The 16334-nt window shown below is 46.0% G+C and overlaps 1 protein-coding gene across 1 annotated transcript; it reads right to left on the bottom strand.

Moving 5' to 3' along the window:
* Positions 1 to 1163: 1163 nt before the first annotated feature.
* Positions 1164 to 2153, bottom strand: LOC119811069 (testis-expressed protein 19.2). The gene has a single exon (XM_038324634.1). The coding sequence runs from the start codon at positions 2151 to 2153 to the stop codon at positions 1164 to 1166; it is 990 nt and encodes a 329-aa protein (XP_038180562.1).
* Positions 2154 to 16334: the final 14181 nt, after the last annotated feature.

Here is a 16334-nt window from a genome sequence, read left to right as displayed (position 1 = left end):
TTTTTTTTTCCCTTTTGTATTTTTGAGATTGACATTACCAGCACCCCCGCCCCCAGTGCCTTCAAACTCAGTATGTAAATGAGGATGGCCTTAGACTTCTGGGATTACAAACCTGTGCAGCCTCCTGTCAATCCATGAGATGAAACCCTGCTCTTCCACACAGTAAACTGTAGGCTGAGACTGCTTGTTTGTTTCCCAGCGGCCCAGACCCAAATAATTACACAGAAACCATATTAACTAAAACACTGTTTGGCCAATAGCTTAAGCATATTTCTAGGTAGCTCTTACATCTAAAATTAACCCATTTCTATTATTCTGTGTATCACCACGACACTCATGGTTTACCAGCAAGGTTCTGGGGCGTCTGTGTCCTTTGGCAGCTATATGGCGTCTCTTTGACTCTGCCTACCCTCTCTGCATCTGTTCTGGTTTTCTGTCTTGCTTTACTCTGTTAAGCCATTGGCCAAAAGCAGCTTCTTTGTTAACCAATGGCAGTAAAACATACTCACAGCATGCAGAGGGGAATCCCACATCAGGAAACTGCCCCTATTTTTAACCCTGTACATTTGGGTTGCGAAGATGTGGCTCTTATACTTGACACAAACACACTATGGGACCCAGAAAACAGACCAGAACCCAACGTCCCCTTCCCGGCTCTGTGGGATCTTAAATTCATGAAGCTACTGACCCAGGAGAGAGGTGAACAACCCAATGAGGAGACTGCAAACGGCTTCTATGAAAAAGATAACAACTTTATTAAACAGAAACACGCACAGGGCAGAAACTTGACAAAGAGCATAAACGGTCAACTCTGAAGCCAGGACTCGTGGGCCCTCAGAAGGTCCCAGTGCAGAACATGCATGGGTCAACCACACCCGACTTGGGGTGCCACACTTCCAGAGTCCACACCTACACCTACGGCAGAACAGGTGAGGGATCAATAACATGTCCCCCATAAGACTTGATGCACAAGTCTTCCTCCTGCACAAGAAGCTGGGGGCTTACCTTCCAAACAGTCTAAACCCGGTTTCCCTGAGGCCCTACCCCTCAAGATGATGGGCATCCTCTTAGACCTGTGGCTGAGGACAGGCAACCTCTAGCACTTCAGTCCCTGGAGCCCTAGGACGGGGAGGTCAAAGAGGGCTGCCCTAGCCTTCAGTCCTTCAGTTTTGTGAATCAGGGGAGGGGGAGCGGAAGCTGGGTAGCTCCCTCAGAGATACAACTTCTATGACAAGCAGCCTCTCTCCTGGCTCGCTGCCCCAGTCCTCTGGGGTGTCATTGTGCCACGGCAGGTAGGAGTGCACCTTGAAGCCTCCCTTCCGCAGGCTGCAGTCAGCAGGCACCAGCTCCACCCCCAGCTCTGAGGACTCCAGGATGCTCAGCCTCCAGCGGTGCAGGTCCTGCTGTTCAGGTGCATTCTGAAGCTGGGCCACTCTCACCTCACCAGGGTCAAGCAACACCTGCCAGCGCTGGACCCGGGTCCTCACAGCCCAGCAGGGAGTCATTGACAGCAGGTAGCAGATGGCATCGAAGCCGCCCAACAGAAAGACGAACTTCAGATCTACCAACCAGGCTTCTGCTTCCAACGGATCCATGGGCCAGATGGGGCTCAACTCCAACAATACAGGTTGCCCAGGTGATGGGCTCACACTGAAAACATCCCACCAGGATAGAGGGGGGATAAGCCAGTGGGAACAGGGAGAAAGGCCATCAAATCTCCAGGGAAGAGCCTGGGTCCACTCAGCATCCTCAGGGCCCAGGTCCAGGGGAACAGCTTCCTGAGGCCCCAGCTCAGTGGGGACAGGCTGGGTTCCCAACCCTATTCCCTCTGTCCCTACAGGGCCTGACGTCAGGATGCCAGGACCTGTGGAGACAGAGTTGCCATGCGACAGATGCCCTTGGCCCCCTCCCCAGCTGAGCCCCAGCCACTCCTCCGGCTCGGATCCTGCCTCGGAGAGTTCCATGGGCTCAGCACCCCACTCTTCCTCTTCCCAGTCTCCCATCTCCAGCATGTTTTTAACTACCAGGAAAGCTGCCTTGAAGCAAGAAAAGCAGATCTTCATCTGGTCTCCGTGGACAAGTTGGTATAGCCAGGCCGCATAGAGGCAGGACATGCCCTTGGTCCCATGGCGAATGCTGACTGGGGGACACATGGCCAAGAAGCCTGCCTGTAGCTGATGGACGGAGAGAGAAGACTTGATTGATGGTCTCAGGCTCTGGAGACCGTGTGATGCTGGGGTCAGGTGGGGAGGGCCGTGAATGGGAGTACCAGGAGAAAATGGGGTGCAGTAGGGGGGTCTAGGGTACTTTGGGCTCCAGGCTATGGGGTAGTGGTGAGAAAACTGGGTGCCAATGCAATGGATACCTCCTTGGAGAAGTTGACAGACGTGAGATTCCAGAAACTTCACCTTCACACTTGCTCTAATGTCTGGGAGCTTGAAAGGGAAAGAAAACGAGGCTTGGCGCCGCCTGCTGCGCAGGCTGCTGAGACCACCGAGGGGAGGAGGGCTGGGGCTGAGGTTCCTCGGGGTGCACTGCTCGCGCCTTGAGCAGCCTGGGGGCTCCCTCACCACAGCCCCAGGCTCAGCAGCTTCCTCGGGGCTCATGGCCCGGCCCCCAACTGAAGGAGGCCTGGAAGCCTAAAGCAGGATGCCCCCTGCCCACTGCGCTCCCACGCAGACCCAGACCCCCACACTCAGTGCAGGGCACCCCACCCAACCAGTCCCACCCAACCGGTCCCAGCCCCTTCCCATCCTCACCTGCCTGGCTGAGATCCCACCAACCCTGCGAATGGACGCCGATCCCAGCGAGGCTCCTCCACCACAGCACCAGGGCCTTATAAAAGCCCAATACCCATGATGCTCCAGCTCATTTACATATCTCCCATGAGCGCCAAAAAACGCGGGCAGCTTAGGCGCTGAGTCATCCTGCTCCCCCCTCCCCCCCTCCCCGGGCGCGCATGCGGCCTGGCGCTCGCTCATAGGGCGCATGCGCTCCTCTGCCTCCTGTATCCAAGATTCCTTCTGCATCCTGTAGGCAGCCTTGAGGTGCCCTGTGTTGCCTGGGTCACTGTGTCCCTTCGAGGGACACGAAGACCTGTGCCTGCGGCTTATCTTGTTTGGAAAGGAGGATTCCTTCTTCCCCGTCTCTTTAGGAAAAGTTCTAACTGCCCACTCACTCGGCCCTTGACTGCGTTTTAAACGCATTTGCCCCCTCTCTGGGTCTTTCCCTTCTTACACAGACTCTAAAGAATTCTTTCTGGAGTTTATTTGTAGATGGGTTTGGGACTGGGAGGAAAAACACCAAGCAGAAGATACAAGGTTTCCAGCGGCCTCCCTCCCGAGCTCGGCCTTGACTGAGATCTCTTTGCAGGTCTTATCACCTCGAGTAGGTCGCCGTCCACTGCGGACTTCCCGCGGCTTGGACACGGGTGTGGTGACAAGTCCCCGCCACCACAGGGCCATGGGGACCAGTTCACCCTCTCTAAGATGCCCCTTGGCACCCTGCCCTCCCGTGGCTCTCGAATCACTAGCATGACCTCAGCAACTGTTTAGCCCTGTTGGGAATGTCACATGGCTGGTCTCAACCAACAAGACACGATCTCAGTTTCCTTCTTTTTTTTTTTTTTTTTTTTGTTTTTCGAGACAGGGTTTCTCTGTGGCTTTGGAGCCTGTCCTGGAACTAGCTCTTGTAGACCAGGCTGGTCTCGAACTCACAGAGATCCGCCTGCCTCTGCCTCTGCCTCCCGAGTGCTGGGATTAAAGGCGTGCGCCACTTCTTTAGGAACATATGGCTAGGTTTCCCGGGACAGCAAGAAACAAGTTTCACTTTCTGGTTCAGCAATACTCGGTTAACTGGATATGCCGCTGTTTATTTATTCACTTCTTAAAAAACAAACAAACAAAAAAAAAAAAACATGTGACTGCTTTCCGGGATTTGGTTATTTGGTATAGATGTGTGTGTATGTATATATATGCTATAACCAGCTTTGCGCTGTTTTTCTGAACTTCAGCTTTTGTCTCCAAATGTTGCATTGTGTGGCAAGCCGGTTGCGTTGTATGGAAACCAGCATATTTCCCAAGCATATTTGGCTCTTCCTTCAGGGCCAAACGGAAGCTGAAGAGCCATGATTTGCAAGACCTGGAAAATGTTAGTTGTGATGAAAACAACGTGTAGGGAATGGCCCAAACCACGAAAACTCATTTATCATAGTTCTGGAAATTTCAGGTTAGGAGCCAAGCTTGAGCAAAGTTGCATCACGCCCATGCATCCTTTTGCTCCAACCTCCCTTTGTCTGAAAGTGGGCCGGGTTTCTGAGGAATGAAACAGGGTTTCTTTGTAGCTTTGGAGCCTGTCCGGGAAGTAGATCTTGTAGATAGTCTGACCTCGAACTCACAGAGATCCACCCGTCTCTGCCTCTTGAGAGCTGGGATTAAAGGCATGCGCCACCACCGCCCAACTGAGGTATCTTTTTACAAAGGCTGCTGGGTTGCAGAACAGCCCAGTGGTAGAGCTCTTTCCTAGTACATTTGGTCCCCAGTCCTTCAGAAAAAAGCAAAATCGTAGCTGGGCAGCGGTGGCACACAGGAGGTGGAGGAAGAAGGATCTCTGAGTTAGAGGCCAGCCTGGTCTACAGAGTGAGTTCCAGGACAGCCAGGGCTACACAGAGAAACCCTGTCTCAAAAAACCAAAACACAACAAAAAAAATTGCAAAATCACAGTTAGAAATGTACTAATCATGTTTATAAGAGCTCAACCCTCAAGTCTTCAGACCTCTGTGGAAATCTACAGATTTTCATGTTTGTTAAGTTTTAGTATCTTTACTGAGGTGTTTATGTTTTGTTGGGATTTTGCCAGTTTTTAGATTGATCTCTTACTGTCGAGCTTACAAGTTCTTTGTGTGTTTTCATCAACGGTGCAATGACACCACGTATGGGTGCAGGCTTTTGTTTCTGGGATACACACCAAGACTCTGCCCCTCCCTCCAAACAAAATGTTTGTGAAAATATAGTGGTCTTAGTCATCATTCTATTGCTTGAAAAGACAGCATTACGTAGGCAACTTATAAAAGAAAACATTAAATAGGGGCTTGCTTACAATTCCAAAGGCTTGGTCTGTACCATCATGGTGGGGAGCATGGTAGGAGCATGCTAGCACTTATGATGATGGAGCAGAAGCTGAGAGATACATCCTGATCTGCAGGCAGAGAGAGAGAGAGAGAGAGAGAGAGAGAGAGAGAGAGAGAGAGAGAGAGAGAGAGAGACTGAGCCTGGCATGACTTTTAACTTCAAATCTTACCTGAGTAGCACACTTCCTCCAATAAAGTTACACCTCTTAATCCTTCTAATCCTCAAACAGTGGCACCCCTGATAACTAAGGTTTAAATATATGAGCCTATGGTGGCCATTCTTACATTCTTATTCAAGTCACCACAACAATGCTCCTACTGGGGTAATGGTTCAGCCACGCGAGCCCTGGAAACTGAGTTCTGACACCCAGAACTCACAGGAAAGGAGTAGAGCAAGCATCTGCCGCCTGAGTGTTCTGACAGGGACAAGAAACCTCCAGAAGCTCTTGGGACAACTAACCTAGCAGCAGTGAATAAGAGAAACCCCGTCTTAAACAAAACGGAAGATGAGTGGGAATAAGAAATGGCTTATTCTGGAGCCAAATTATGAGCGACTGTGGCCCTGGCACTTCAAATTAAAGCTTCCACAGTTCTGTGTCCCGAGATGGCAGTGGTTCTGTAAACTGTGGTAACAGAAGTTCCTCGTTGGTGGAAACATCAGAAAGGTGGACTAAGGCAAAGTGGAGAAATCTCTGCTTTAGGTTTCAAATGCTATGTGAGGACACCCGAGCTTGGTGAAAGCTCGGGGTCTGTTCTGACATTCCAGAGGGATCTGCCTGTTATCCACAGAGTTCATCACAGGCAGGCGAGGGTGGCTAATGGCTGTTTAAGAGAATGAACTGACGCGAGGTATTTGGCCTGCAACGTTCTAACCACTTGACGATGGCTGCAGTTCCAGTGTTGGGCAAGGCTCATTGGAGGCATGGCTTCCGTTTGAAAACTTGACTTCACAGCTTCCTGTCAGTCAGGCATCATGTTCTGGGCATATGGAGGCCAAATGTTGCTGCAGGTTCCCCATTGCTAGGAAGGCTCATTCCTAGGATCTGACGTAGATGAGGACGAGGAAACAGCAAAGTGGTTTTGAGAGGAGAGTAGCTACGGAAGTCACCAGATGTCTTCCAGGGTGCAGGACACATGGGTGTCTGGGGCTGAGCCACCTCTGAGCCCTCTCTCTGACATGGCTCCTTATGTATTTTTAAAAGGAATACCTTTACTAGATTGGTCAAGAGATTCAGTATTTATTATGGATTTTAAATCTCATTCTTTCCATAAAGTAGAACCTTTTTTATCCCCCAAATTTAACTTCTTTATTGACTCTTCGGGAGTTTCACATCATTCACCCCAATTCTGCTTACTTCTGGGATCCCCCCCCCCACACACATCCTCCTCTCATCCCTGCCATGGCCCCACAACAAAAGAAAACAAAACAAAGTAAGCAAGCAAAAGCAAAAAACAAACACACAAAAACCCCAAAGCAAAACAAAACAAAACAACAACAACAACAACAGAAAAAAAATCTCTTTCCTGCCTTTCTATCTCCTCTTCATTCATCCTGGTGGCATTGGAGGCTTCAGTGTGTCACACAGTACACCCCTCTGTCCCATCAGCTTTACTGGCAAATGTTCATTGCAGTGAGCCACTGGTCTGGTTCAAGACCTCTGGTTTCTGGTACATAATCCTCACTGGATCCTCACCAGAACTCTTCTGGGGTATCCTGTGGCTGCCCCAAGTCTTGGAGACCTTGCAGGTATTATTCCACAGGAGCAGTTCCTTCATGAGCTCCAGCAGGTCCTAGATGGGTTAGACACTAAGGTGAGGCAAGCCAAGGCCCAGCTGTGGACCTGGGTGGTAGCCAAACTGGTCAGTCAGGGCCACTGGAGCCATCCAGCTCAGGATGAGGGGGCGGAGCCAGCTCCAGCTCCCCCACGTGCATTCTCTCAGGGTCTGTTCAGCCTCACCTGTGGTGAGGGGGTGGAGCTATCTCTCCTGAGTGCAGAGTCCAGCTCCCTTGCTGTAGTGTCTAGCCAGAGGCAAGGCCAGCTTCTCCAGGACCAGCGAAGGGCGGGGCCGGCCCCTCAGGTGGGAATGGTCCTGGCAGCCGTATGGCCACCGGACACCACCAATGTCTCAGGCTGTGGCCCTAAGCCTGGGTCTTTATGTGACCTTTGGTAGCAATGCAGAACCCTGGTCAAGGTAAGACCGTGGACCCAGACATGGCCATTATCAGCAGCTGAGTCTGGATCTCACCACTGTCTCTGTGGTGTATGGCCCTGAGACAATAGTATGGCCCTTGATCTCAGGTGTTTGTCTGTACGGCCTTTGATGGTAACGGGTGCATTGGACATCAGCACAGACTCTGGCTGCAGTAAGATCACCGACCCTGACATGGTCCTGGCACAGATATCACCATGACATTGAGTAGCAGCGCAGGCTTCTCAAATCTGGAATGCATCCTAGTCCTTGGACACCAACCTGGATTCAGGGTCTGACCCCAGGAATCCTCATGGTGATCAGTAGCAATAGGAACTACATACATCAATCTGGACCCTGGCCACTATAGGGCCACAGACCCAGACATGGCCCCCAGAAGCAGCCTGGGCCCAGATGACACCATGGCCCCGGGTGGCAGCACAGGCCACCAATATATGTGGCATAGCCCCCAGACTCCAACCAAGGCACAGGCTCTGGCCTAGATTCTGGGCCTCTGCTTAGGTCCTAGTGGCAACCTGGGACACAGACTTTAACACAGACCCAGGCAGCAACCCGTCCTGATCAACATCCTAGCCCCAAGTGGTAGCCCCAGCCCTTTAGAGCAAGATGGTTCTTGCAGCAGTATAATCCCTGGACACCACAGGTTGCGGGCCACACCCCAGGCTCCATGTGTCCCTTGGTGGCACCTTGGGACAGGGGCATCAACATAGACCTTGGTAGGATCACGGACCCAGAACATGGTCCTCAGCACAGCCTAGGCCTGATTGTCACCATGGCGTCACCACGGCCCAGGTGTCGGCAAAAGCCGCCCCGATCCGAACCGCCCCAGTGGCAGTGTGGCTCGTGGATGGAAACATAGTCTCAGGAGGGGCCTAGCCCACTGGAATCAGCATGGGAGTCAACGGTAACAGGAGCCACGGACATCACCAGGGCCCTGGGTGGCAACCTCCCGGCTCAGTCCACTCCTCACCGTCTTCATCTTTTTCCTTTCTGCAGCTTTCCGCAGAGCGCGGACCATTTCGCGTCTCTACCATTCCCGTTTACCCACCACCTATTTCCTTATCATAATAAGGAGCACATGCTGGGCAGGCCCGTGGCTGTCTTCAGACAGCCGGAGCCTTGAGGGACCTGAGCTGCCTAGATCTGGACTGAGCGGAATGGCATCGGGCGGGGGTCCCATTATGTATTTTAAAAACTAGATCGACTATATGCTTCCCCATATATATAACAGGGTTTTTAAAATCCTATAGATATGGTGTTTTTTTTTTTTTTGGTATGGAGTATTTAAAATAATCAATTATTCTTTACATTTAGATTTTTTTCCTTTTGACTGATTTTACATTACAGCTATAATTTTGTGTGGAATGACTGGCTCTAAGTTTTAGGAAAGAATGGTCTTAAATATTTAAATTATTTTAACACTTATGTATGGATGATACTTCACTGGGTTTTATTAGTCTATAATATTAGAGTTCCAGGAGAAATCATATAACTGACAATACTATTTTTAATTCCCTTTTAAGAAAATCATCTTTTCCCATGTTCCAAGTATTTTTACTGACAAACAAAAGCCAGCCACATCAGAAATTAGGACTTATAGGCTTTTTGGGCACAACAAAATGTTATTTTTTTTAACAGTCAAAAAGAGAAATAGAATTCTAATGGAGTTGAAGTAATATTAACCATTTCCTTTTCAGTATCAAACTATGAGTACAGTTAAATTAATTTTTTAATCCTGGCTAAGGGCACTATATGACAATTTATTTTTTTATTTTCTTATTTTTTTGTTATTGTTTATTCTGGATTTTTTTTTTTTCAGGACAGGATTTCTCTGTTGCTTTGGAGCCTATTCTGGAACTCGCTCTGTAGACCTGGCCTCAAACTCACAGAGATCCACCTGCCTCTGCCTCCTGAATGCTGGGATTAAAGATGTGTAGCATGTTCAGCCTAGTACAGTTTAAATACTCTACTATGGATAGTGTTATCGTTGGATACTAATTCATTTTTTGAATTATAGTTTGGGTATTTCTCCAGCACCATGTCTGCCTGAATGCCACCATGTCACACCATGATGATAGGGGACCTAACCTCTGAAAAATGTAAGCCACCCCAATTAACTGTTTGTACCGGGGACTGGGGTATTGCTGTAAGAGGCCTGGCCATGTTTTTGTTTGGAGGAATTTGGACTTTGGTACTTTAGGTTAGGAAAGCAGGAACACTTGGAGCACTGCCCAATGGGCCATGCTATTAGGAGCATGGCGGACAGATGCTGAGTGAATTGAACTGTGCAGGACTGGCTCAAGAGGTTTCGGAGGAGAGGAATTTTAATACGTTGCCTCGAGATCATTCTAGCGATATTTTGGTGATGGAAGTGGCTGATTTTGACCCTTGTCTGAAGACGTAGCGACACGAAGAGTTAAGTCTTTGTGTCTGGCTTTGAGAGAAATGTTTCAGCAAAGCCTTTGCCACGTTTGAGTTAGTCAGCAGAGGCAGAGAAATTGTTTTGAGACCGTTGAAACCTTGAAGAATCGTGTCTCTGAAGAGTCTGCCCTTGGTGCTGTGGGAGAGAGAGCTTGGAGCTGCACCGACCTTGGTCCTAAGACACTTCTCACAGACCTGGAGTTCTTGCTTTTGATTATAGCTTGCTTAGTTGAAAAGACAGTTTGAAGCTGAAGATCACACCTTGATCCTATGTCATTTAGCAGGCTTAAGTGCATGGCACAAGGTTGACGAATCGGGAAAGAGGTGTGAGTCACTTATTAAAAATTATATAAGGCCCAAAAGAAGACTTTGCTGATTTTTTTTTTTTTTTTTCAAAGATTGACTTCAGCTGTAAATAGAATAGTATCAGATCCAGGAGTCAGACAAGTATTAACTGAATCTTTGGCTCTTGAAAATGCTAATTCAGAATGCAAAGCGGTGATTAAATCTTTAAAGGAAAGATCAGCCAATAGATGAATGGATTAGAAATACAGCTGATACTGGATTTCGCAATTATGATGCAACTTTGATAGAAGTAGTTTCTAAAAGTTTTAAGAAAAATTAAAATGTCAAATGTTTTGATTATGGTAAACAGGTTATTTGAAAAGGGATTGTAGGCAAGGTGTTCCTAGAAACAACAGTTTTCTACAGATAATCCAAACAGAAGGCCACAGCCTTCTGGAATATGCAGAAGATGGGGCAAAGACCAGCATTGGATTAATGAGCACAGATCAACAAAGGACAGGCAAGGTAACTTTTGCCATTGGGAAACACCTTAGGGGGCATCTCACATGCCCCAATATCAAATTTTATCCTGGCCAGCAGGATGCTAACTGTGATCCCTGATAAACCTAGGGAAGAGAGATGAAAAGATAAGAGACATGAGAAATAATGGCAAGACAGGATTTCTGATCAAACCGTCCAGTTTATTATTTCCTCAGAAGCTGTTATATAGCAAAGGGGCAAAGTGGGGGAGGGAAGGGAAAGGTGTCAGGGGGAAGGGAAGGGTGTCAGGAAACTCCGGTCTGCTGGAATTCAGGTCTGGAGACGTCCCTAGCAGATGCTTGTTGACTAACAAAGGAAAATGCTAATTGATTCTCAAGCCTGGTGCCTGCAGGTCTCTAGGAGATAAGACTGCCAGGTTGATTTCCTAGACCCTGCAGGGGGGGATAGAGGTAAATATTTTTCTTAACTTGTGAGCTTAAGGTGGCTGTAAACAAAATGCAGTTCTCAAAATACAGATCTTTGCTTCCAGCATGTCCGCCCTTTTTAAGTATTAGAATGAGGTGTTAAAGGTCATCTGGCAGCAGATGAGTGGGCATTAACCACTGAGGGGGGAACAGAGGCCCGATCCTCCCATGTTTAATTGGTGGGGGAGAATTTTTTCCAACCTGGTGGAAGAATTTTCTTTAAGAGTTACAGATGTATTTTTGGGGAGGAGAGGGTCTAGGTTTTTATATCAATACCCTGGACATCAACCTCTATGCAATCAGGCATGTTCCTCAGGAGACCCAGAGACAGAATGCATGGTCTTTTCCCTGCAGTTTGTCTAGCACCCCTTCTGCTGGTACCCATGTCTGTCATGGACACACACACACATCTCTGGGTTTTATGTGGCTCCTATAGAGACTTGCTCTCAAGAGGCTTCTTCTAGCCCTCGATTAGCCAGATCAAGCCGGTGATAATGGACCCGAATGGGCTTGGATGCCACCCATTAGCAAATAAACTTAGTGAGCTTATTAAGGGCCCACGGTTCAAAAGCCATCAATAATAAAAAAAATCCTAGGGGCTGGAGAGATGGCTCAGAGGTTAAGAGCATTGCCTGCTCTTCCAAAGGTCCTGAGTTCAATTCCCAGAAACCACATGGTGGCTTACAACCATCTGTAATGGGGTCTGGTGCCCTCTTCTGGCCTGCAGGCATACACACAAACAGAATATTATATACATAATAAATAAATAAATATTTTAAAAAATCCTAAAAGGGAAGGTAAGAGGGTGGTGACCTAGGGGAAACCATCCCTCCTCTTGGTCTATCTGCTTTTTCTTAACGCTCTAATCCTTTCCTGACCTTAGCAAAACTGTCTCTATGATCAGTATACAAACAACATTTTTCTCCCCCAAAATGGACTATGGATATTTTCCTTTACAATGAAGAAATCTTGTCTCTATGCCACAAAGCAGCCTTAAATGCTTGGGACAGGATTTGAAAACCAAAGAAATGAATTGAATCATATACCAGGGTTAGGCAGGGACAGAAAGAATCCTTTACTGACTTTTTACAAAGATTAAGTAAGGCTGTACAAATAGGAGTAACAGACACAGATGCTAGATGAGTATTTATTGAATCTCTGGCTTTTGAAAATGCCACTTAGAATGCAAAAAGATACTTGGGCCTTTAAAGGTTATATCAGCACCTATGGATGAATGGATTATGCATACAATGAATATTGAGACATTTGACTATAATACTGAATCGTGGGTAGGAGAAGCAATTTCCAAAGGAATGAGGAGACATCAAAATGCCAAATGTTTTCATTGTGGTAGAAGAGGACATCTGAGAAGGGATTGTAGACAAGGAATTCCTAGGAACAATATCTCCTCTGGGAATGGCAAGAATAGGAGGACTCCGCCTTCAGGTATATGTAGAAGGTGTGGTAAGGCTGACATTGGACCAATGAATGCAGATCAACAAAAGACAGACAAGGCAACTTGTTCCATCGGGAAAGTCCTTGAGTGGCCTCTCTCAGGCCCCCAAGCCAAAAGTGGCCCAGTCATTCCCAGTCACTGTGGAGGACATGTCTCACCAGGAAAATTAAAAAATCCAGAGCCTTCTGTAAAGACCATACTGTTCTAGATGATGGCATAAACATGGAGCATAAGTCAAAAATTCCAATAGGAAGTAGGAAACATTTATTCTGGCAGACCTCTATAAATGATCAAAGACCAAAGCTCTGAGTGCGCATAAATGGCATTGTAATTGTTGGTTTGATATACACAGGTGCGGATGTGAGTATCATTACTCCAGAATCTTTGCATCTAAATTGGTCTCTTCAAGAGGCAGATGTTCAATTACTAGGAAGTGAAGCCATATCTCAAGTTAAACAAAGCACGAGATAGGTTGACTGTATTGGGCCAGAAGGTCAAAGAGGGAAGCTGAGGCAATATGTGGCTAATATTGATGGGGCCATGACCTGCTACAGCAACGGAATACCCAGATTAACATTCCTGCAGTCCCAGGAACTCATAATTCTGGGAAGGATATAATAAGGTACTATACACAAAGGTCACCAGCCATTCAGGCTGTACAAGAACATAAAGCAACTAGCAAACCTTTAGAGGTACCAACAGTTCTACCTTTAAAATGGTTAACTGAGAAGCCAATATGGGTTAAGCAGTGGCCTCTAGCTGAAGATAAGTTGCAGGCTTTGGAACAGCTGGTACAAGAGCAACTAGACGCTTACCATATTGAAGAATCAACCAGCCCTTGGAATTCTCCTGTATTTGTTGTAAAAAAGAAATCTGGTAGATGGAGAATGGTGACAGATTTAAGAGCTGTCTATAAGGTTATTCAACTCTATAATCTGGAATCCCTCTGCCTTCTCTATTACCAAAAGGATGGCCTCTATAGTTATTGATTTGAAATAACTATAACTAGTTATTAATTTGAAAGATTGTTTCTTCACTATACCTTTACAAGAAAAGCATAGAGAAAAATTTGCCTTCACAGTACCTACTTATAATAATTCTCAGCCTACAAGGAGATACCAATGAACCGTCCACTAACAGGGAATGCTCAATAGCCCCACCCTGTGCCAATACTTTGTAAGTCAGCCATTGGAAATAATATGTAAGCAATTTCCTAAGTCTATAATTTACCATTACTTGGATGACATTTTGCTATCTGATACAAACATGGATACTTTAGAAATAATGTTTTAAGAAGTAAAGAAAGTTTAACCAAAATGGGGATTACAAATTGCACCTGAAAAAACACAGAGAGGAGATTCTGTCAGTTACCTAGGTTATAAAATAGGTTTGCAGAAAATTAGTACATAAAAGGCACAAATTAGGAGAGACCGGTTGAGGACTCTTAATGACTTTCAAAGATTGTTAGGAGACAATCTTTAAGTTTTCCACAATGAACAATGAATTTTTCTGCAGTAATCTTTGAAGTTTCCAGCAAGAAGATGGGGCCCCACAACAACAACTCCACCTGGTTGATATGATGTCATGATGCTGATAGCACTACCACAAGACCTGTTTTGGGTACCAGCTGCTCAAGATGGTTCCAACTTGCTTAGCTGAAATGGTGCACTTTTTTTACAACGTTCTGGCCAGACCTCTACTAAGTACTCAGAGACTATTTGCAATTATACCAGACAGTAATCTTGGAACTTAACCATCATTTTACTTCCACAGGATCCCATAGAAAGAACATCACCCCCATAACAGCTGGAAGTAATTCTAGAAGACAACGTCCCCTCTCCCAACAAAGTTTTTCCTCAGGGTTAGGACATCATTTAGGGGTTGATTATTGGTATAGGGTTGGGGGCTGGGGGAGAAATTTTATAGGCTCAGGGATCTCTTTGAGAAAAAAAGGGAAAATTGGAGGAGATAATATATTGGTATGAGCTTACTCACACTAATAATAATAGTAATAGAGTGAATACTTGTGAGTTATTATTTATAGACAATTACATTGGTATAGATTCTTGTATATTGATACAAAGTTAAATATATTGAATATTGTACGCATGCATGCTTCTACCTCTGCTTAAGACATTTTTATATATTAATATATATTTATCATATTGTAATGTACATTTCTACCTCTGATCAAGATACGTATACATTGTGTACATTTTGAGGTCATTGTCCTCATTTGTTGCACAATTTTTTACTGTATAATATTCTAATATGAAGTCTTAGTCTTTAAGTTATACAGGTATTAAGGATTATAGATCAATAGTCATCTATGTCTGTCATACTTATAGTTAGACTAATCAGGTTATTTAAATACATAGACATTATATTTTGCATAGATAGTTAATCTTCAACCACTTCAAAGAACTGTAGAATGTGGCATTTAAATAATTTAGGGTTCTGTTGAAGTGAGACACAGTTGCTCCTGGCAGCACCAATCTATTCCAGAGAGAATGTTGAGCACTGAAGACACTCCACTTGGAGCTTGTTTTCTTCTTGGCAAAACTGGCCTCTGGGCAAAGAACCCATGCCTCAACCACTTACAAGATACATAGTATCTGGAAATGGATAAGCAGGACTGTCAAATCTTGCCACAGGGCAGTTTTGAAAAATTTCCTGCCTTTGAAAATGATCTGTCAGTTATTCTAGGCCTTAGCCAAACTTGGTTGCTTCAAAGTTGCAAATGAGTCTTTGGGTGATTGCCCAGGTAGCCAGTTGTCTCTGTCATTTGTTGCACATTTTGGAAGTTGCTTTATTGCACTTCCTGCTTATTCAATTAATATTATTTTCCTTCTCGGATCTTCGATGGGGTTGAAGACTAGACAGTTGTAGTTACTTTCCTCTCATGGCTTGGACAAGTTATTTATTATGCAAGACTTAAACTAGTTAGGATAGGATAATTATTAAATATATTTGTTCTTATTGTATATAATTTTGTGTTAGGCTTAGAACTCTCTTATTTGTACAAAAGGGGGAGGTGCTGTAGGAAGTCTTACAGCTAGTGGTTACCCGCCCACTGGGTCATGGCCTCTTATACTATATATGCTAATACAGAGCACGTGTCCAGCCTCTCCCTCTGTTCTGGTTGCGGATTTCAGTTTCTGATCTCCGTTCCAGCAGAGGATTCTGATTTGTGAGTTTACCCCTAAATAAATAACCATCTATTTCTCAATTCTGAGCTAGTGTGGGATTTCTTTTAAGTGACCGTCTACTCTGGTATACTAGACAGTACATAACGCGGTCCTGGCACACTGAAGACCCACAGAATGTCACTGAGCCTAGGGCATTGCCTACTTCACTTACCAGGACTTGCTGTCCGTCATGCACACTCTCACATGACGTGGTGTTTGTGTTGTTTGGTTCATTGGCTAATAGCATGATGTGGTCTTAGCTGATTGGATGATATATGCCAGCAAACCTCTGTATTAAACAAGATCTGCACCCCAATACAGCAGATTTCTGTATTAAACTAGGTTTGCAAACCCAGTGCTGGTCTCTTGAGTCTGCTTCCTGAGGAAAATTAGGACCCTGTTGCCCTCAGCCCCCAAGCTGCCAGAGCAATGCTCCACATCAGCTGAGGCTGAGAGAAATGGCTCTGGTAGAAAAGAAATTACAGCTGGGTTGTGGTAGCGCACATCTTTAATCCCAGCACTTGGGAGGCAGAGGCAGGCGGATCTCTGTGAATTTGAGGCCAGCCTGGTGTACAAGAGTTAGTTCAGGACAGGCTCCAAAAGCTACAGAGAAGCTCTGTCTCGAAAAACAAACAAACAAAAATAGTAATTACAGGGTGTACGTGTGGATCGCTTGGATT

This window comes from Arvicola amphibius, chromosome 4, assembly GCF_903992535.2.
Source record: "Arvicola amphibius chromosome 4, mArvAmp1.2, whole genome shotgun sequence".
In the NCBI taxonomy this organism is placed as follows: domain Eukaryota; kingdom Metazoa; phylum Chordata; class Mammalia; order Rodentia; family Cricetidae; genus Arvicola; species Arvicola amphibius.
The sequence above is the reverse complement of the archived record's forward strand: the minus strand, read 5'-3'. Positions and strand labels throughout refer to the sequence as shown.

Excerpts from the sequence above, each read along its gene's own strand:
- LOC119811069 (XM_038324634.1), bottom strand. The coding sequence starts at position 2,153 with ATGTGTCCCCCAGTCAGCATTCGCCATGGGACCAAGGGCATGTCCTGC.